This window comes from Sander lucioperca, chromosome 5, assembly GCF_008315115.2.
Source record: "Sander lucioperca isolate FBNREF2018 chromosome 5, SLUC_FBN_1.2, whole genome shotgun sequence".
Lineage (NCBI taxonomy): Eukaryota > Metazoa > Chordata > Actinopteri > Perciformes > Percidae > Sander > Sander lucioperca.
In genome coordinates this window covers 22,906,892-22,928,595 of record NC_050177.1, presented here as the reverse complement: position 1 = coordinate 22,928,595, position 21,704 = coordinate 22,906,892, and the positions used below count along the sequence as shown (strand labels likewise).

The window sequence follows — 21,704 nt, the reverse complement described above, 5'->3', positions numbered from 1 at the left end:
TTTATTTCTATAATTATGAAACCACCATTGCTCGGTGTAAAGGAAGCCTTTCTGTGCTTTCCTACCCGGCTCCATTGGGCTTGTGTGGCTGCTTTCGTCTGCTCACCTGCCATTGTTGACTGGGATTTGCGATGAAAGCCTTTTGAAAAATAGAGAGAACCAACATCATTTCCACAATGTAGCCTCATAGTGTACACACCTGCTGAGATGAAGAATCTTTGTTTGCATCAGGAGGAAGCATGTTCATGTTTATGTACTGTCTCCATTTATTTAAAATACATTTTCCATATTTCAGGCTTTCCCACTTGATTTGAGTTTTAAACATTTCTTTCCCTCTTTTCTCCTGTTTTCATGTTCCTAACTCCCTTATTTTTATGAGTGCTATCCAATTTCCGACCTTTTTTGTATTCTTTCTAATCCTGCTCTCACATTTCCTCCAATCTTTCCTCCATTCCCCCTCCTCAGATGCGTCTGGGCGAATGACAGGGGACGAGATCCAGGAGAACCCCCTGTCCCAACAGATCTCCGATGTGGTCAAGCAGCCGGCCTTTATAGCAGGCATAGGAGCTGCGTGCTGGATCATCCTCATGGTCTTCAGCATCTGGCTGTACCGACACCGAAAGAAGAGGAATGGCCTCTCCAGCAGCTACGCAGGCATACGCAAGGGTCAGTACATGAGTGCAACAGCAAACATGTAACACTAGAGCTGCAAAGATTCATCGATTAATGGATTACTTGTTAACTGTTAAATTAATCGCCAACTGTTTTGATAATCGATTTGAGTCATTTTTATAGGAAAGGGGGGGACACATTTTCTGATTCCATCTCCTTAAATGTGAATATAATATTTAGTTTAGTTTATTTGTTTCACACAACATAAAAGACAAATTACATTGAAGAAATACAAAAATACATGTGAGTGTGTGGTAGAAACCTGTAACGGCTTATATAAAAACCACAAACAAAGGACATTCACAAATGTAGACATACAAAATACATTTTAAGTGTTTCATAAAGGAACGTAATAAAGACAAGTTTGTAGTTCCTTCTCTCCTCTGTGACAGTAAACTCAATATCTTTGAGTTGTGGACAAAACAAGACGTGAGGACGTCATCTTGGGCGTTAGAAAAACACACTTTATATACACTTTTCATTTTATAGACTAACTAATTGATTAATCGAGAAAATAATCAACAATGAAAATAATCGTTAGTTGCAGCCCTATTTAACACTACCAGGAATATCCACTTGAATGTCTAATTTGCAGTGCTGGTTTGAAGTTAGAGGTTTTCTCACTTACAAATGTTGGTAAGAAAATGCAATGCAATATTTATTAGTGTGTTCATTTCCGTTTCAAACTTCCATTTTCTTTATCCCAAATGCAGCTGACATTTTCACATGCTAATAGTAGTCTTGATGTCCTTTTTAGAGAGAGGCCTTTAGATTAGGAGGAATTGAGCACTGAGCAGCAACCCTGTTAATAGTGTCTACTTACCGTATGTTTGGAAAACTCTATCTATGAATCCCCACCTATGTGTGTTTGGGCTGCATTTTTAACCCCTCTTAGAGTAGCCACAGCAGTTTTTACCTGACTTGAGTCACAGTGACAAGGCTCATAGCATGCCCAACCTCTGCTCACATTAGTTAGCGTATAAAGAGATCTATTAGCCCTTCTTTCTGACTCTCCATTTATGTGTGGTCAGGCTTAATGTGTGGCCTTGGGCTGTGCAGCTGCTGCCTGTGAGCGCTACCTACGCCATCCCCACTCCTGGGCTCAGGTTTACTGCTGACTGCCAGGGTTAGAGGAGATCCAGCCTTCAACCTTGACACACACAGACAATAGACTTACTGAGCTGTTGCTTATCTCTGGCTGTCATACAAAAAAACACAGGCTATCCGTGTTCTGAATCCACTGCAGCCGTGCTAATAGTGGGAGTTGTGAGTCATGTGAAAGTGAGAGACACCTTGCCTAAGCTTTTCCTTAAGCTCTGTGGTCTTTCACAGCTTATACACATACCTGTGTGGCCGATAATGTTCAGACTGTTGCCTTTCCCATTATGGTGCATAGGATTTTGAACATCCTCTCAAAGACCAATATGACATTTCAAATGATATCTCTATTTGATTGTATTTAAGTCTGTATGTTGTTGGACGAAGAAATGGTGTTCAGTCTGAGATTTCTTCATCCAAGCAAATAGCACAAAACTATTATTCTTTTAGCCAAAGGAAGTCACAAACAGAGGTTACTCAGAGTGAATACGTTGATACAGAAGAGTAACTTTAAAGACTTCATGAGTGCAATAATGATCTGTGGCCAGGCGGCAGAGAAGTGTGTGTGTGTGTGTGTAGGCTGAGGTTACCCTCTGACTTTCTGTTCTATATGTTGATGTTTACTCACATCAACTCACAAAGCTCTTTAAGGGCACAGTAGGCAGACATGCCCCCCTTCTTCTGCTTCTCCTCGTGCACCCAGACCACAAGAAGCCACGGTCTTTGTTGGAACTGGTTTCTAAGAATGTTTTCAAAAGAGTATAATTGCAACCACATGAAGCAACAATCTGCACTCAGGGTGAAATAGGCCGAATTGGGACTTGTGCATGTATGTGCTACAGTGTACGCTAGTGTTGTCTCTAATAGATTACATAAACAATGTCAAATAGCTTTTTTCTTAGGTCCCCTGCCAATGAATGCAATCATGCAAACCTTATGGTGCTCATGTGGTGACATTGTGTAATACAAATTATTTCAATATTGCAGAAATGCTCCAAAAGAATCTTGTAACTGAAATTATCCAAACAAATCAACTAAAAAAAAAAAAGCCTGAGATTGCAGCAACCAAAGTATTATGCAAGAGAGAGTCATAGCTCAGTTCCAGCTTCATCTAGCCCAGGATTGAACATTTGTGACATTCTTGTGACAGAATAGAACCCGATTTATGTATTTCAATCATGTTTGCATTTCTCACTAGACTGTTTTGCCTACCAAGTGCTAGTCTGTCCCCTCTTCAAAGGCATTCATCAAAACAGATAAAAGCCATCCAGCTGCTTGTATCTTAAGCCCTGTTTGAGCATCAAGAGGAGAGATTCAAACATGATAGGATGATTGTGGCATTTAAAGGACATTTGTTGGCACAGGTACTGTATGAATGAATTGTTTGAGAAAATGAAAATATGACAACAGCAGTGTCTTTCTTTTCAGATGTCGCATACTGTAGGTTGACGGCAGACAGAAACATTTCTACAATGCACATATTTTTTGGCAGTGCACTGCATGACTGCCAGCATGGTGCATTGTTGCATCAACTGCAATGCATACTGTAGCATTATTCACTTCTTCAAAGAGGCCAACAACAAAGTATATGTTGAAGAAGATACCCAAAGACAACTCCAGCCATTACTGAAACTAAAGTGTCGGGTATACTCGAGCACGACACCGTGCGAGGGCCGCCGTAGATGGCGCGTGCTACGAGCATGCACGAAGACGTTTATGCTCAACGCATTGTTTGTTGTAGTATTCTCCAAAACACCAGAGGGCGTACAGACAAAATAATCTGTAAATAAGCAAAAAGTAGTAGAGAAGAAGAGAGCGGAAGTAAAGGAGAGCAGGCTGCCTGGCAACAGTAGTAAAATTTCCATGTTAAACACTGACGTGCCGCGAAACATTACATTTATCTCCTCTAATCATTAACGTGACTGTTGTTTATCTCTAAATCTAAACTACTGTCTGCCTCTTTTCATGAAGCCGTTTTTTTACCTTTGACAAAACCATCTCTCATGTTTAACCACGCTCTCCAACAAAATGTTTCTTCTTCTCCCAGTGTGGTGTCTCTCTCTGACCACATATTTAAGGCTGTTTGACTCCCTGTGGTCTGTACCTGAAGAATCATACAGATGTTTGTACAGACGAACCTGCTCTTCCCAGCGTTGCGTCGCAACAGCTTGCGGAGCCTTTGCGCTGGAAACAACAGCCGTGGTGACGTCATTTAATGGCGCGCGCACCTCACACCCGGAACACAGATTTAAACCTAGCTTAAATCTGCCCACAATACGTTAATGTTTGTTAAAAGGGCCCCTTCCATGCCAAAGTGTGAGTAATTGAGCTGTATGGGTGATGATGTGTGTTAGAGATAGCAACAGATATCTCCCCAGTGTCTGACCCCTGCCCAGCAGGCCTCTGACAGTCTGAGCCAGGATTTGAACCAGCAGCTGACTCAACACTCACTTTCCCCCAGTTGGGGTGCATGGATGTCTGCAGGGATCAAAGACTAGAGCCCAGCAAGTAGCGTGTGAATACAGGCTAAAATACTTTTTGTGGATTTGTGGTGAAGCCTATAAATTGTGTCCCATGAACTAATTCCAGACTGTGCTGAAGCACAATAATTCAGTAATTTCTGTCCTTTTTTTCTTTATCAACAGTGCCATCTTTTACTTTCACACCAACAGGTAAGCACTTTTGTTTTTACAGAGAGTGATGCCTGTTTTTATTCATTCACTGAATAAGCAACAGCCTTTTTTACTCCACTTACTAGATGAGAGCCAAATAACAGTTGAAAAGTCTGCGAGGCACACTCCAATAAAATTAGGCACAGTTTAACGATCTATCAAGAAATTAATGTTCCACCGAATGTTTGTTTAAAACTAGTGGCAACTTGATCAAGTAGCTGCGGGGAACCTCAGATGGGATTCAGGAGAATGACACACCCTTGAGGTGCTTGCAATCAAGGAGAGTTATTTAGCAGTTGCAAGCTTGTTTCATACTGTAATCTGTGGCAAAATCTTTCAGGTGAAAAACAGTCCTTGCTTGTGTGGTTAGGTTTCCCTAAGGCTCTCCTTAAGGTCTCTTGAAGATGAAAAATCCTGCCCTGGTATACAGTATAAAACCAGGACATTACAGTGATCTGTGCTGATTTGAATCTAGAATTAGATTGTGATGCTTTGGTTTGCATGAGAGAGAGCTAACCTAAGGGCTCCTCTGGCTGCATGCGAAGGCCAAACCACATGTCCTGTTTTGAAAAAGAGACAGGGAATCAACACAGCTAAGGCCCGACCTACCCCTCTTTCACCTCCTCTCCTCTCAGGGAAGAGATTGTAATTAAAGTTGGAAGTTTATCTCTTCTTCACACACCGGCAGCTTAGAGCTCCTTGAAAGAGTCCAACTTTCAGTGCACAGAGCTTCAAACACACCAAACCAGACAACCGAAGAGCTCTGTTCTTCATAAGCCTCTTACATATCCTCCTGCTCCTGTTGTTGGTGTGTGTGTGTGTGTGTGTGTGTGTGTGTGAGTGAGTGAGAGACAGAATGATGCTACACACATTCATTTACATGCTCACTTGAACTGATACAGTAACACACTTGTAAGAAGTAGCATTCCAATCATCACTCACAAAACTGACAATTCAAAATCAAGTTAATAATTTGACCTTGTATGACAATAGCAAAGAGAATGACAGTAGTAATAGTGGTGGAAGCATGTTGGAAACTCATTATTTTCTCTCTTTTCAGTGGCATATCAGAGAGGAGGAGAAGGTGTAAGCAGCGCTGGAAGGTAAGAGTTTATTATTTATATTTATATGTTTTTAGAAAGAGTGTCTACGATAATATATCAAATATTAAACACATTTTGGGAAACTGAATGATGACTAGAGTTTAATAACAAATACAGTAGAACCTCCTGTATAGATGAAGGTAGGGTTGGGCAAGTGTACTTTTTTTCAACAAACACTAGGGGGAGTGCTGTGACTTTTTTGAGCAGCAGAGAGCCAAGGAAGGGTAAGGACGTGCACTAAGTATTTTATGATAAGTGGAACAAAGCCCCATGTAGTCTGCCAGGAGCCCATCCTCATCCTATATGTTGAAGAGCCACATCCAACCACAAGGCTGTGCCATAGCATCACCCTAAAACATTCGTGGAGATACATGCACACACATTGCAGTAACAGCACACCTCTTAATGTTGTGGAATGGTGCATTGTGCACAAACAGTGAGAATATACAAAATAACGCTTGGCAAAAACCAACATGCTACCACTCATTTGGAAATCAACTTTATGGCATTTGGCGTGTTTTCATACAGCTGGTAAATAGGGAAAATTGAGTACGCAGACAAAAAAAGAGGAAAAATTTCTATTCATTTGTTTCCCTCTCTTTAGTGAGAGTACCGACTGTAAGTGTACATTTGTGTGTTGTTCATGTGTGAATGAATAGTTAGCTTGGAGCCATCAGCAGTAAATCCATATTCATTATATTATCCAGTTCTATGATTGAATCCCATATGCAGCATGGCTGTGTTGGCTCTGCACAAAGACAATGGCCATTCAATATCAACATACAACTGCCGGGGTGATTGAAGAGCTATTGTGAGATTGTATTTGGCTGTACAAGACAAATGTGTTCATTACCCAAAATGAATCCAAGAAATGAGTCATTTGAGAGGGAATGAGGAAACGTAATTTCATGCTAATTCAGTGTTGGGGTATTCACACTGGGAGTCGCACTGTGGAGATTTGAATACTGAAACAGTAAATGGCCCTGGTAGAGTAGCCTGCATTCTCTTTGCTTGCTAGATTGATTCATTGCATGAGCAACAGGCAATTTATTCTTAGCTCTTTTAACACTTAGTTTTTGGTCTGAGGTCAGGTTGTACAGTAGGATCCAGTTGAAAAAGTGATCTTGTAGTGCAGTGGGATTAAAGGCAAAGTAATAGGAGAAAAACATGGAAACAATAGAGATGGATGGCCAATTGAGGACTGGTCCACATGGGCTTCTCTTCTGGTGCTTGAGTTTCACTTATTTCCTCCTGTACAGCAAAAAAAACAAAAATGTAAATGATAAAGATGTTGGGTGACACTATGGAATATACTCAGGGAGCATTTGTGGTACATTTCATAGCATTGGGAGTGAATTTGATCTGGCTGTCTAATCCAGGCGGTCCGCTAATGCTCACCAGGGCTCAGGGAAAGTGTCATCGGCTGTGGGCAAATCAAGCACACACAATCTATTTAGCTGGGCTTTTTTTTCTAATGTGCTCCCTGAAAGTGTGTGTGTGTGTGTGTGTGTGTGTGTGTGTGTGTATATATGTGTATGTGGCCAAAAGGCAAAAAGTACTAAAGCTGGATTTTTCCTATTCTCAGCTGCTGAATAAATAAACTCTGCATAATCTTCTCTTTCAAATATTATGTTACTGTGGGTGTTTCAGTTCATTCACATAAATGCCATTGTGGTCTCTTATTATTGTAAACCATTTGGTCCCTCTTTTTTTCTTTTTTTACAGGCCTGGTTTGCTAAACATCGGGGAATCTGCCACTCAGCCCTGGCTGGCAGACACATGGCCAAACTCCTGCGCCAACCACAATGACTGCAGCATCAACTGCTGCACTGCAGGCAATGGCAACAGCGACAGCAACTTGGCAACATACAGCCGCCCAGGTATGTAGTGCCGACAGTTTCGTACGTAGGCAACAACCAAAATAAACACTCACCTCAAATGCAATGATGCAGTCCTTGACAAAATAACTGTAGAGATAAGAAATGTAGGCACTGGGGGATTCTGCAGTGCAAAAGGAAGTAAAATCTGATATCTGGGTTAGCTCCCTGGAGAGGTGTTCTGTGTATCTCTCCTTTCTGTAGGTCTCCACAAGAAAAACCTGAAGAAATATTAGGATTAAGAGAGGCAGTGTGCTTGTGTGTTTGATTTATCTGAGGTTAAAGTAGAGCTGTTTTAGGCAGGAAATAAAAGGAGCACACTGAGAGGGGCTTATGGCTCTACTCTGTTGCTAATCGAATTGCTCTGCTGATTTCCATACTGTTGTTATAGCCGGTAATGTAATTTCCCCTAAGTGCTCAGTTATTTAAGAAATGTGCAGCGGGCGAAGAGGTCAAGGCTGGACTGCAGACGCTGGCCAGAAGCAGTTGAAGAGAGAATGATAGAGGGAGAAAGGTGCACCTGGAATACCAGATGGAAAGGGGGAGTGATAACGAATAAGTATATGCTAAAACATACACTGAAATGTGTGAGCGAAGGTAAAGACAAGAATGAGATAAAGTAAGTAGGGTAGGTGGAGAGGAAAAAGGGAAAGAGACTTATGGAACACCACCAGGTGGCCTTTTAGTTTATTCAGCACTAGCACAGTTGTCAACACAAGGGAGCAAATTAGGCCTCAAAATATTATACACTACTACTATACAATATACATTGTGTGCGCACGCACGCACACACACACACACACACACACAACACAGTGACCTGGAACAGGGTAAAACTTGCAGCCAAAAGTGTCAGCTTGGTTATTCATTTTTAGCTGTGACCCAAGTCTTAACCAACCCTATCCTTTGGAAACTTGGAGTGTAATTAAATGCTTTATGTTCTAAATTATGCACTTTGGGACTATGCCTTCAAGGGTAGCCCATAATTCCTATCCAGCTGTTTGGCCTAATATCCATCAAGCCATGCAATAGTTTCTCCTTACTTCAAACTTTTTTTCCAATGGGGATTAATAATTCATTTTGTGGACTTTATAGTCGATCAAGTTCAGTCTTTTCTTTGTGCTAATCACCCGTCTGAGGTTGAAGTGTTCAACTCTACCTAAACATGGTGTGAGATGTTTAACAGGGAATAACAGGCTAAAGGCAGCCCTCACTCTTCGCATGACACCCCGTTGTATGACACTAAGGAGCTTGCCAGACGCATGCTTTGTGTGTGTGCCAAACCTAAACTCTGTGAACATTAAGAGGATCACTGACTAGGTGACAGAACAAAGAAATAGGAGTTAATGTCCCTTTATCTCAGCCATAGGGGCGCCTTCACACATCAACCTTTGAAGTCTCGAGCTGTTCCGTGCTGCAGAAATGTAGGCACGAGCAGCGTGCACCTATGGCCGTCCTTGGTATTTACCGCAAGGCTGGTTCTCAGATCTGCTGGAGGATTTGAATATTTTATGAGCCAGGGAAAATTGGATCTGTCAGTGGAGCTATGCTTTTACTGCGCGCCTCATTCCAGGTCTTTGATACAGACATGTCTTTCAGTCCCTCTCAATGAGCAACGATGCTCCCACCATCAGATGGAAAAGAACAGAGATGACACCCACATTGAGTCATGGATGAGACTGAGAGGAGGCTGAGCGAGAAAGGTGTAATACCACCTGTGTCACTCACCTTAAGTAGATCATCATTTGGCAAACAAAACTGAGACTTGAAACAGAAATAGAAATGTCCCTCTGGTGGGCACATTGATCTTTCAAAAGCTTGAAATTGTTATGTAGATGTCTTTGGCTTAACTCAAATAAATGTGAGTTCTGCAGTAGATCAGATGATGCCCTATTGTTTCAACACTTTTACCAAACTGGCATACTGCTCCTAAGCTGATCAGCAGTAGACAAGATTGACTAAATACCCTCCTCATGTTCTCCAGCCGACTGCATCGCCAATTATAACAACCAGATGGAAAACAAGCAAACCAACCTCATGGTGCCAGAGTCAGGGGTCTACGGAGATGTAGACTTGTCCAACAAGATCAATGAGATGAAGACCTTCAACAGCCCAAACCTGAAAGATGGCCGCTTTGTGGGTCCAGGGGGCCAGCCGACACCGTACGCCACCACCCAGCTCATCCAGTCCTCCATCATGGGCAACAACGTTAACTCTGACAGAGGAACCAGAGGGAGTGGAGGAGGACTCCTGGGCGGAGGGGAGATTAATGAAAAACACTGCTGGAAGCCCACCTCAGTCCAGCAGCAGAAACAGGAGATGGGCTCCCAGCTGCAGTACAACATCATGGAGCAAAACAAGCTGAACAAGGGTGAGTGTGTGGAATACTCAGCAACCATGGTTATCGAGGTCATCTAGAGCCATGATCTTCCCCCTCTGTTCTCTCTTCTCCTGGCTCTTTCAGCCTCACTGTGGAAGCCTGTAGAAGAGTTTCATGCTCATATTTTCCTGGGTTCTGTCTCGCTCCTTTTCAGTCAACATAAGCGTCATTACTCTTTCTTTCTGCCCGTCTGTATGGCATTCGTGTAACCCCGAATCACCCTCCATGCAATCATGTACAACCTCTGCCGTTAAATGTGGACCATGCCTGAATTGCTGTCATTGTACGGTATCTGGGTTGTCTTTTTTGTGATGAAGGCAGGTGTGAGGGTTTATCTTTGGTGTCAGATTTCTAAAGGAAAGACAAAGATAACTCTTGGATCTTTAACCGCTTTGATCGGAGCTATCATCACCTTATTGTACCTGCACAAGGGAACCACATCTGCTGTGATAGTTTAGAGTTTTTTGTGCAGATGTTGCATGTGTTCACATACTCAGATAAAAAATGCTAAAGCATGAACTGCATGCCTCTTGTCGTGTGTAACACTGTACACTGTGCTCAGTGTAATGTCATTTCATGGTATACATCATTTCACATATCCATTGTGAAGTGGTTTTGTACTACTTATAAAATACTGTCCTTCATTTCCTTGTCCATTGCAAAGTGGATGCTTTGCTTGAAAGTTTCTGAAATCAAAATGTCTGCCTGAGGCTGCCCTAACCATACATTACATTCTCCCCACCATTAGACCGGTACAGAGGAGGTGACAGCCCTATGCCAGCCACCATCCCCTACAACCAGACCCATGACAGCCACACTGGAGGCTCCTACAACAGCTCCGACCGAGGCAGCAGCAGTACCTCCGGTAAGAGGGTTGGGCCATAAAGGAAAAAACAAAACAAGTTGCAGGAATGGCAGTCAGAGGTTATAAAATCAAGACTCTTTCTCTCTCTCAAAGTTTGTTCAGAGTTTTATATTTTGCTCTTTTTAATTTAGCTGCCAAATTTCCCAGTTTAGGGTTATTGTGAAACATATAATCACCCCCCCCAGCTCCATTTAAAATCCCAGTATTCCTCAAAAGCAATAAATCACTTTGAGATGTTAATAATGCATGCTTTAAAATGGTAATTTGATTAATTTCCATGTCAGCCTATCTTGAAAAGAAATTAAAAGGGAGATGCCTTCAGAAAGTGGAAAATTGCAGAACAAAACGAGGATAGGAAACTGACAACAATGCCTCCAAACAAAGGCATGAGCACCGTACCAGGCATTTTCTTTCTGGGTGCAATGTCATCCAAGGGATTTTAAAGCAAATTCGATAAAAGGACCTCTTTCTTTTTATTAATTCAGTTTTTTTGTTTTGTTTTCATGCTTTCTATTTCATTTCACTGTTTGTCCTTGCTTAGTTTGCATTGCTTCCGTTAATTGGCTTTACTTTAATTCCTGTATGGAGCAGCCTAATTTCATCAGGGCTTCAATGTCTGTCTGTGGACAAGGACAAATGATAACACATTGCAGACGGCATGCAACACTGCCACCTTAATGCCATGTATCCATTCTGATATTGCGTTTGAAGTTCAAGCCATTAAGGAGAAGCCTTTGGTGCTCGCTGCACCTCACAGCTCATTGGTTCACAATTCTAATAGTTTGGTATTAATTGGACCCTTTTCTGCCGTTTTCTTCCTCCCTTTCCTCTTCTTACTTGCTAATACCGCTGTGGAGAAAAGAGTGTTTTATAGTATTTCCCATAATTTCATAGCTGAGAGGTATGTGTTCACACTTGCATAAAAGTGGAGGGTTGAACTATCCACTCTCGCGTGTAACATTATCTTTTCTTTGTTAGCCAGTCTTGTTAATGCATGTTATCTGCTGTCAATTCCTTACTCATTACCTTGCAATTTCATTAATAACTGGTTTTTTTTAGAGACGGCGCGAATACAAGTATGCGTGTCTGTAGGTGTCTTGGATCTGACAGACTGCTTTTTTTTCTTCATTTTTGAGCAGGGAGTCAGGGTCAGAAGAAGGGAGTGCGCACCCCCAAACTACCCAAACAGAGCACAATGAATTGGGCTGACCTTCTGCCCCCTCCCCCTGCAAACCCACCCCCAAGTCGGAGCACAGAGGAGTACTCTCTATCATTGGAAGAAAGGTGGGACATGTCTGCACAGACACAAAGACACAGATAATCTGACAGGCATGCACACACTATTTATATTCTAGTTCATTCTTCTTGCCTTTTCTCCTGTTTCTCACCATCATTGCAAGCATTTGCCCCAAGGGTTTTCTATCTATTAGTGCTAGGCTCATGTCAATCCTTGATAGAAGGGTGCCATAAATATTTAGTTTGTTTTCCTGGCTTCGGTATATAAAAACATTCATTTTTTTTGTGAGTGATATGACAGTAACAAGGCTTGTTTCTCTCTGTTGGCAGCTGTGAACCAGACATGCAGTGCCCCATGCCCCCCTCTCACATGTACCTGCAGCCTGATGAGCTGGAGGAGGAAGAGGAGATGGAGAGGGGGCCCACTCCCCCCATCCGAGGGGCAGCCTCTTCCCCTGCAGCTGTATCTTACAGTCACCAGTCCACAGCCACCCTCACCCCCTCACCCCAGGAGGAGATGCAGCCAATGCTCCAGGATGCACCTGACAGCCATGAACGCAGGTACAAAGGAAGAGTGGTCAGCCTGTGTGAAGATGTTCAGGAAATATCTGTATTCTTTAAAGCCTCATAGAGAAGCACAATCTCCCAAGTCTTTGAAATTCACTACTGTTTTTAATGTTTTAGAACATTACCTCCGAATCCTATACTGGACAGCACTGTTGACCATTTTTCAAAAGCATATCCTTTTCTAAGTTTTAGATTGATTTCTTAGCTTCAAGGGAGCCATTTGTTACAGCTCATTTCAGTACAGCATAAAAATTAACTTGCAGTGGTTTGAAAGTTGTTTGAAATAAGTAATATATCACAGTCTTAAAATTGTATTTTTCCCAAATGATTGTGTGGGAATCCAGCTGTGAGCAGGAACTCCCTCTTGTTAGTGCACAAAAATATGAAAACATCATACATTTAGGATTAAACTGCCCAACAGAAGCCATTTTAAAATAAGAAACTATCAAATTCACATTATTGTTGGCATTTGTTTTCTTATTGCTTATTTTCTTGGTCTGATTTCTGGACAACATTGCCATAAACTCTCAAATGTTTTAATGTGCTTATGTGTACTTCAGAAAATCATCAGCATTAATGTAAAGTACATGTGATTTGATGCAGGATCAGCAGTATGGTCCCATGATAATTAGAGGTGGGGGAAAAAAATCGATACTGGATAATATCGCGATATTTTCTGTAGTAATACTGCATCGATACACAAACATCAGTTTGTCTGCTTGACAATCCCATTTTGCAGCAATAAAATTGAAGTGAGATGAACAAACGGCAAAATGTATCTTTTTATCGATCGTGACATAAGTATTGTGATGATATCTTATCGTGAGGCCTCTGGTGGTTCCCACCCCTAATAATAGTTGCCTTGTGTATTTTACTCTTTATACATGATTTATCCAAAATATGATGGGTTTCTGATACTGTGCGTTTCTCACATCTTGCAGGCGCCACGCTGTGAGCCCCCCACCCCCTCCAAGGCCCCTCTCTCCTTCACACTCATATGGGTACATCACCAGCCCGTTGGCCTTGGACACTGATGGTATGGAGGAGGAGGAGGAAGAGGATATATTGGAGGAAGAGGAGGAGGGTGACGACACAGATGCAGAGGTGGCCAAGATGCACTACCACCACACCCACCCCCACACACACCCCCACCATCACCAGATGCATCCGCGAAGGTTGCTGCTACGAGGGCTTGAACAGACGCCTGCGTCCAGCATGGGCGACCTGGAGAGCTCGGTTACCGGCTCCATGATCAACGGATGGGGCTCGGCTTCTGAAGAGGATAATGTCTCTTCAGGGAGGTCCAGTGCCGTCAGCTCATCAGATGGATCCTTCTTCACTGATGCTGACTTTGCTCAAGCGGTTGCCGCAGCTGCAGAGTACTCAGGCCTGAGGGTGGCCAAATATCCCAACACACTGGGCCACGAAGTGGGAGGAGCTTCAGGTAGGTTTCATATGGTTGCCCACATCCACAAGAAATGGAACTGCAAAACATTTGAGGAATGGTAAAGCAAACTGTTTCTCTGTTTCTTTTCTCAGCACGAAAATACCAAATAAACCCGTCGGGACACCGTCCTGGCAGCCCGGTGTCTACAGACAGTAACATGAGTATGGCAGCTGTACATAGGAGGCCTCCCAAGAAACAGAAACAGCATCCCGCAGGTCACCCAGGGAACCAGCGACGTGAAGCCTATAATGAAGGTACACATGAATAAATTGCAGTTATTTTATTATATTATAAAAATGCAATAATTAAAATTTTTCAAAATGAAAAGAAATCCTTTAAAAATAATGAAAGCTGGATATGTACTGCATTTTGCGTCTTATAGATTCCTATTCAATCGTTAATATTAAGTGATCTGAATTGTTGCTACAGACCTATCTTGTTTAATACTATGTAAACCTCCATTTCAGGCCTGGAGTGTAATTTATAGAAAATAATCTCAATTTATGTTGCCTGTAATATAGGTCTGGAATATTGCAAAGAACAAATCTAAATTGGTATTAGGTATGTAAAGGTACAATATGGAGAAAATCTGATACCACAATATTATTGACCAAATACCTAGATCTCAATATTGTAGGGTTGACAATTAGTGCTTTAACAAAAATATTTTCACAATGAGATTTTAGATAAATAATTATTAATAATGTGAATATAATGACTAAGTGGTTAAAAGCCAATAATAGAACAGCTACAACAGTCTGGTAAGTTCAAAAATTACATCACTGATAGAGAGACAGACATGTAGCAGGAGTAGCAGTTTAGCTGTAGCTTACAGATGACCAGTTTGTATCAGTGACTCTGCCTTAATTCCCTCCACAGATATGGAAGGGTAAAGTGCAGTTTACTGTGATGTAGTGTCGGTAAATGACTGAGTATGGGTGTGCCGTGAGCCAGAGTTTTAATCCTCTTCTCTCATGTGTTTATGCACATGCAGACATGGCATCACTCCTAATCTGTGATGGTGCTGAGCAGATTGGGCGAGTGGTGGGCTGGAGGCCAGGGCCATGGTGGGGAGGAGGGGAGGAGGGTTGTCTCAGGGGAGTGCTGCCCAGCTTGGCTATGCTGACACTGGGATGTCTCTCCACTCTAGCCACTAATGAAATTGATCCAGGTGCCGTGGCTCATACTGAAGTGTCACCTTTCACTAGGCAGAAGCCGAACATAAACCAAACAGGGGCTAAATACCAGACCATCTGTACACAGGAGGAAAAGCTTTAAACTTGTTAAGTAAAAGAGCAATTCACTTTTTACAGCATCATTCTTTACAAGATACAGCCTACCAGTGAAAAGCCACTTTTTCTGGCTGCTTTCATTCCGCTCCACTTTGAGCTTTTGGAAAGATCTTTATTTTTATATGTGTCTGTTGAAGAGTGTGTGCACACACTACCTTTGCTGTGTACAGTATGTGCTGTCCCAGAGCTGGCTCTCCTGCGAGTGTCAGGTGTCCTTGAGTGTTGGAAGCACTTGACAGGGAGATTTAATATCCACTTCACTGGGAGCCAGACCAGCTATATCACTGCAGAAAACCCCCCCCCCCCCCCCGAACCGCCGCCTGCTGCCATCATGCTTATATCCTGGCTTCTTCCCCATCCGCTGCCCCTCCCTTTGGAGTGATCTCTCCATCCCTCTCCACTCTCTCCTCCGTCTTTGTTTGAGCAGCGAGGGGGCGGACTGACAGCTCTGCAGCTCTGTCTGTCCATCAGTCCTCCTGCTGATTGCATCTGATCTGAATGGATTGTTTCTTCCACCCCCCACATACATTCCTTGTCTGTGGTCTGGAAGACTGGTGCTGAGGTGTTCGGTGAAGGAAAGTGATTTAATGAAAATTAAAAGGAGGACAGTAAAGAAAGCAGCCTCCCTTCCCCACCCCTTACCTCTCTTTGGTCTACTCATTTCACTCCCGTTTGCACAGTGGATGTGGAAACACCCGAGTTATATTCCCGCCATGATTCATACTGTGTTTGACTCTAATGCCTTTGTCTACCACCTCTCTGAACTTAACCCGTTCCTGTCTCTTTTGATCTGTCTCAGCCTTGTCTGCCTAATTAACCACCAGGCCCTCCAATACACCCCTCTTAGCAAGCCCAGAGACACTTTTCAGACCTGAGCTCTGCCCTCACAGATTTTTCCTCATAAATCTAACAAGCGCTCTGCTCCTCCCTTGTAGTGAGCCATAACTCACAGACTGTGGCATTGATCGGACTCAGACTGAGGCAGGACTCAGGAGGCAAGAGAGATATTAAAAAACTGAGGACGCCTCTCTGCTGTATGATATTGACTGCCCCCCTTTTGTATTCAGAAGGAGTGGATGGAGGTGGAGGATAATCAGAAGAGTGTATTGAAGCTGCCTGATTCCGCCAAAAAGACGCAGCAAAGACATCACCTGCCCCATTAGCCTTTCCTGTGTAAAAAATGGAAATAAAAGCTTTGATTCTCCACAAAGTCCAGTGTTCCACAATCTTAAAAGCGTGTAAGGTAGCCTTCGGGATGCAAGCCAGGTGTGAGAGTTGGCACTAGCTACGTTTATTAACTTTCTAATCCTATTTGGATTATGGGTCTGGCTGCTGACAAAACCATCCTTCAGGTCGGAAGCTGATTAGAAGATGAAAAGCCATCGATTGCAGGCAGGCAAGGCTTTTCTCTCGGTGTTTTGTTTAGATGGCTGTGTGATGTGTGAGAGGCCAGGCTGGCCCAATGGCTCAAGGACAAGCAGCATTGATTCGACAGGGGAAGTCGAGCAGGTCAGAGCCAGCTGCTGACCGTCATGCTCCCCTCCTCCTTCTCTCTTGCCTCTCGCTCAAATCTCATAACTCTCTAATGTCATCTATTCTGTTTACTGTCTGTACGGAGGAGTTTCCGTTCAGCATGGCTATTTGTACAGCTCTTGGTTTATGTACACACTGCAGCTGTGTTTGTGTATCACCTTGCAGGTGTGAGACAACAGAGTGACAGATGATACACACTATAGCTTCAAGAGTACACAGATTTTTGTTTCTCAGTCTTAGTTTTTGATGCCTCTGATTAATGGGTTCTTACTTCCTGTGTTTATCCTTCAGATCTCCCACCTCCTCCCATCCCACCTCCAGCTGTGCTTAAGTCGCCTACACACCCCTCCAAGGCGGTCCTGGAGGGCCGGGGAGTGATTTCCCCCAAAGCAAGCGAGGGTCGAGACAAGAGAGGAGGAACGGGGGGCTATCGGCCCAGAGAAGGCTCGGACCCCAGAACCAGCTCGACTGAACGCAAAGACGCTCAGGAGAGACAAAAGACTGCCCATGGGGGGAAAGCGAATAAACATGAGGGTAGCGCCGCCAACAAAGCACGCCAACACGCAGGTACAACAACGAATACAAAGTGAGGGAATCCCTCAATGACATATGCCGTTTTTTATTATGCAAGTCTCAATTCCTCCTGCAATTGTTCTTTGTCCCCAGGTTCAGAGGACATTCTGCCCTACAGCCGACCACAGTTCCCCACAGTCAACAGCCCCCGGGACCTAAGCTCCTCCAGTTCCATGTCTTCCAGGGGCTCAGGGGGCCGGCGGAGAGGAGATGGAGGCCGCAGGATCCATGCAGACATGGGCCTCAACACCACGGGGGCCTTCCAACCAGGAGATGAAGAGCTAGAGGTACAGACGCTGTCCTTCAACAGTTCTGAATATAGTTCCACCAAGGAGTTTAAAAATTCAATCAGAATAGCAATTTTTAAAACACAAACAATGTTGGATCCCTTAGATTTGTTTTTTAAATAATTGTGACTGAGTAAGACATACAGTACCAGGGCTCCAGACTTGTTGTCAAATATAACATTTATTGCCTCAGCCCCATACAGGGTCTTTCTCACTCCTTGTTTACACTGAAATGGCAATCATATCTAGGTGATGAGACTTCCATGGAAAGGGGAATCTTACTATTTAACATCCAGTGTGGGAAATATTGAATGATGAGGGAGGCACAAATCATTCAGACATTATTTATTTGCAAGGTTTTTTTTAAAAAGGAACTGAGTTGCGAAGAGGACTATACGTATGGAGGAGTGTGATTTTTATTTAATTTTTTCACAAAAGCACTTGTTTTTACAAGGTAAATAGTTATATATTTAGCAGCCTATATGCATTTGTTTTTCCAAAGAAGCGCTCTCTGCTGTCTCTAGGAGTACTGCTAGTCGGAGCTGACGTAAATAAATCTGAAGGCACAGGCATTTAAGTGATATTCCTCAGTTTTGGTGTTAAATCCCGTCGATTTTGTGACGAGACCGAAAACTACAGCACTGCTGAGGTTGATCAAAAAATTGAAACTGTCATCAATTGTGCGATTAGTTTTAAAAATTACTCTGTCTCAAAAAATGGTCACAGTCTGGAGCCCAGAGTACTAAGCATATTTTACATAGTAAAAATAGGGTTTTCTGGTGGACAAACTATGTAATGTAATTGATTCTAAATGACCTCAAACCTAGTTTGGCATTTCTGGCTGACATATACACAGATGCTCGTGAAAGATGCATGTTAACCAAAATGTTTTTTGTTTTTTTTACTCAGATGGTAGAAAGCTGAAGAACAGAGGAGCAAAATGAGGAACTGCCCTGATTTTGAGTGGAGCATCATTGTTTCTCTTACAATTTTAAATATCTCAGTATTTCACCATCATGTTGGCTGCCATTATACTGTACATCAGTAGTGTTTCTTTATATCTGGAAAACAGACCAATGGGTTTTTTTTACTTATCATTTTCTATGTCCATTTAAAAAAAAAAAAAGGAAAGGGTGTCTGAAGTTAAGAGAATGGTGCATTCAAAACAAAATACGCAGTAGTATATTTATGTTTAATTCCAATGCAATATGGAGTGAAATCCTACTCCAGACATTGACATGACTCTGCTTGCCTCGACAAAAACTTTGAGCCCATACAGTCAGATGTTACTGTAATAAAATAGCTGCAAGCAGAGGGGGGTGGACTGTCTGTAAATATACGTGTATACATGATGTCCTCTTGTTTTACCCACTGTGGTACCTCAAATTTGTCTTCCTTGTTTTATTTTGCGAATTCTAATTTTATTATGCCAGTAAATATATTTTATCATTTCCATCCATGTTGTAAATTGCTATATTATTTAGCTGCCCCAAGAAAGTGCCACTTTGGGATTTTTTTTCTTTTGTTTTATTGTAATGCACTGTTATGTTTCGTGTTGTCGTCAATGTTTGTTAATTGTTTTACTTTGGTTTTAAAAGCACAATCACTAAACTTTATTTTAAACCATTCTATCTATTAACCTTTTTGTCTTACTGGAGGAAACAGGTAAGACAAAAGAGTCTAGTTAATCCTGATGATGATGTAGGTAAAGGTTGCTGTTTACGAAGGCTGTGCTTGAAAGGAGACTCCTTGCATTGATTGTCTCCCTCTCCAGTTCTGACGCTAGCTCAAGTGATATAAAAGACAGTTAGTTAATGTGAGTCATAGCTGCAATGTATATATCTTTTCGCATTGACCATAAACTCAGCTATTGCACATTAATCGAAATGGTTATGTTGTCTACTAATGCACTTAAACGAATGTCAAATACAGGAAATAAGAGTCACTTTGGGAATCTGGAGAGGTTGGAATTGGACAAGAAGAGTCTCTTTTCTTGATAAGGCAGGGGTGACAGATCCCTGTTTTTTTTTTAAGGAGGAAGGGCGCTGTTGTTTATTCATAGGACATCTGCAAACATTTGTTTCGTAAAGCAAAAAAAGTAAAAGAACTAAAAAAAAAAAAAGATGAATAAAAAAAGTTCAAACTACATGTGTACCTTTGGTAATTTGTCAACATTCTGAAAGTGTGGGCTATTTTTTATAAGTTCAACACAATAAGTCTATCACTCATTCTGCTTTCAAGAATGTTAAAGTGATGGTCCGGAGTAATTTCACCCTAGGCTGCTTTGCACCTTGACCTCGAGCCAAACAACCCCCCATAAGCTTTTTTTCCCCTTGTTATAAAGTTGGTCGAGTTAGCGTTATCAGCTGGTTAGCTTAGTGCAGGCGCTAATGGATCCACGTTTGTATCTCGTAAATTACCCCACTAATAATGCCCGGAATGATACCAAACTTCTACAGTAGTACAAATAGTTTCTGTACTTATAAAACGAGGCATTAGAAAGTTTGTAACTACACCAGAAGTATATTTAAATAACACTTGCCTGATGGATACTACTGCGCTATCGCGCGGTAGCAGCCGATAGGAATATCCTCGTTTTATAAGTACAGAAACTATTTGTACTACTGTAGAAGTTTGGTATCATTCCGGGCATTATTAGTGGGGTAATTTACGAGATACAAACGTGGATCACAATACTTTTTTGGACATAATATACTATGACTTTTTTATCACTTGTTTTGACATACTATGACTTTTTTTGACCTACTATAGGTCAAAAAAAGTCATAGTAAGAAAGTGATAAAGTCATAGTATAGTAACTATACTATGACTTTATCACTTTTTTTGACATACTACACTATGACTTTTCTTGACATACTATGCTAAGACTTTTTTTTAATCACTTTTATCGACTTATTGTGCTGACTGGTTTCGGTCACCCTTTTTTTGTTTTGTTTCGCGGTGGCTGTGTGGTTACTATACTATGACTTTTTTTACCACGTTTTTCAACATACTATAACATTTTTTTGACATACTATACTATGACTATTATGTCAGAGCGGGGAAGCTGCGACTACTCGACACCTCTCTATACTACACTGACTTTTCAACATACTATACTAGGACTTTTTTCTCACTATACTATGACTTTTCTTGCCATACTATGCTAAGACTGTTTTTAATCACTTTTATCGACTTACTGTGCTATGACTGGTTTCGCCCCCCCTTTTTCTGTTTTGGTTCATAGTGGCTGTGTGGTTAGTACATATCCCATTAGTTCTTACAAGTGGACACTGCTCTGACTCCTGGTTCAATACCCAGTCTGGGCTGAGAATTTTTGTGTGGAATTTACATGTTCTTCCAGACTTTATTTAACATACTATACTATGACTTTTTCACCACTTGTTTCCACATACTATGTCTTTTTTCTCACTATACTATGACTTTGTTCGACATGCTATACTATGACTTTTTATCACTTTTTTCGACATACTATACTATGACTTTTTATCACTTTTTTCGATATACTATAAAAAATATTTTGACATACTATACTATGACTATTATGACAGATGTCAGAGCGAGGAAGCTGCGACTGCTCGACACCTCTCCATACTACACTGACTTTTCAAAATACTATACTAGGACTTTTTAATCACTTTTTTCGACATGCAATACTATGACTTTTTTTTGACATACTATGACTTTTTTCGACATACTATACTATAGGGGTGTGCAAAAAAAATCAATTCGAATTTGAATCAAGATTCAAGCTCTACCGATTCAAAATCGATTCATAGAATTCCAAAAATCGATTCATATTTATTTTTTTTCGGTTTGACACTATTGTCCTGAAATGACATTACCTCGCCATTCCCATAGATGGCACTGCATCAAATTCACACTGACGCCTGGGCACTCTTGTCATAATCAGAAGAAGAACGAGTGCAGCGGAAGTAGTTTAGTCGGCGCAAACAATGGTAAACTTCACAGAAAGAATTATTCAACCTGCTCCATCCCATGGATGTATTAAGAGAACACTCCATCCTCATTGAAGGCGAGAGTTTGGACACATTTCGGCTTTTATAACCTCGAGGGGAAG

The 21,704-nt window shown here is 41.8% G+C and overlaps 1 protein-coding gene across 6 annotated transcripts in view; it reads left to right on the top strand.

Moving 5' to 3' along the window:
• Positions 1-19,692, top strand: part of robo1 (roundabout, axon guidance receptor, homolog 1 (Drosophila)) — a 233,160-nt gene extending 213,468 nt beyond the window's left edge. For 5 of the 6 annotated variants that reach the window (XM_031297573.2, XM_031297572.2, XM_036001487.1 and 2 more), the window contains 13 exons: positions 466-666; positions 4,416-4,442; positions 5,503-5,545; positions 7,271-7,425; positions 9,407-9,793; positions 10,551-10,667; positions 11,807-11,951; positions 12,234-12,464; positions 13,412-13,914; positions 14,010-14,171; positions 17,034-17,309; positions 17,409-17,602; positions 18,512-19,692. In XM_031297573.2, coding sequence (XP_031153433.1) covers positions 466-666; positions 4,416-4,442; positions 5,503-5,545; positions 7,271-7,425; positions 9,407-9,793; positions 10,551-10,667; positions 11,807-11,951; positions 12,234-12,464; positions 13,412-13,914; positions 14,010-14,171; positions 17,034-17,309; positions 17,409-17,602; positions 18,512-18,526 — 2,456 coding nt within the window. In that variant the 3' untranslated portion in view covers positions 18,527-19,692. The remainder of the gene's footprint in view (positions 1-465; positions 667-4,415; positions 4,443-5,502; positions 5,546-7,270; positions 7,426-9,406; positions 9,794-10,550; positions 10,668-11,806; positions 11,952-12,233; positions 12,465-13,411; positions 13,915-14,009; positions 14,172-17,033; positions 17,310-17,408; positions 17,603-18,511) is intronic. The other variant, XM_031297575.2, reaches the window with a different exon arrangement.
• The last annotated feature ends 2,012 nt before the right edge of the window (positions 19,693-21,704 follow it).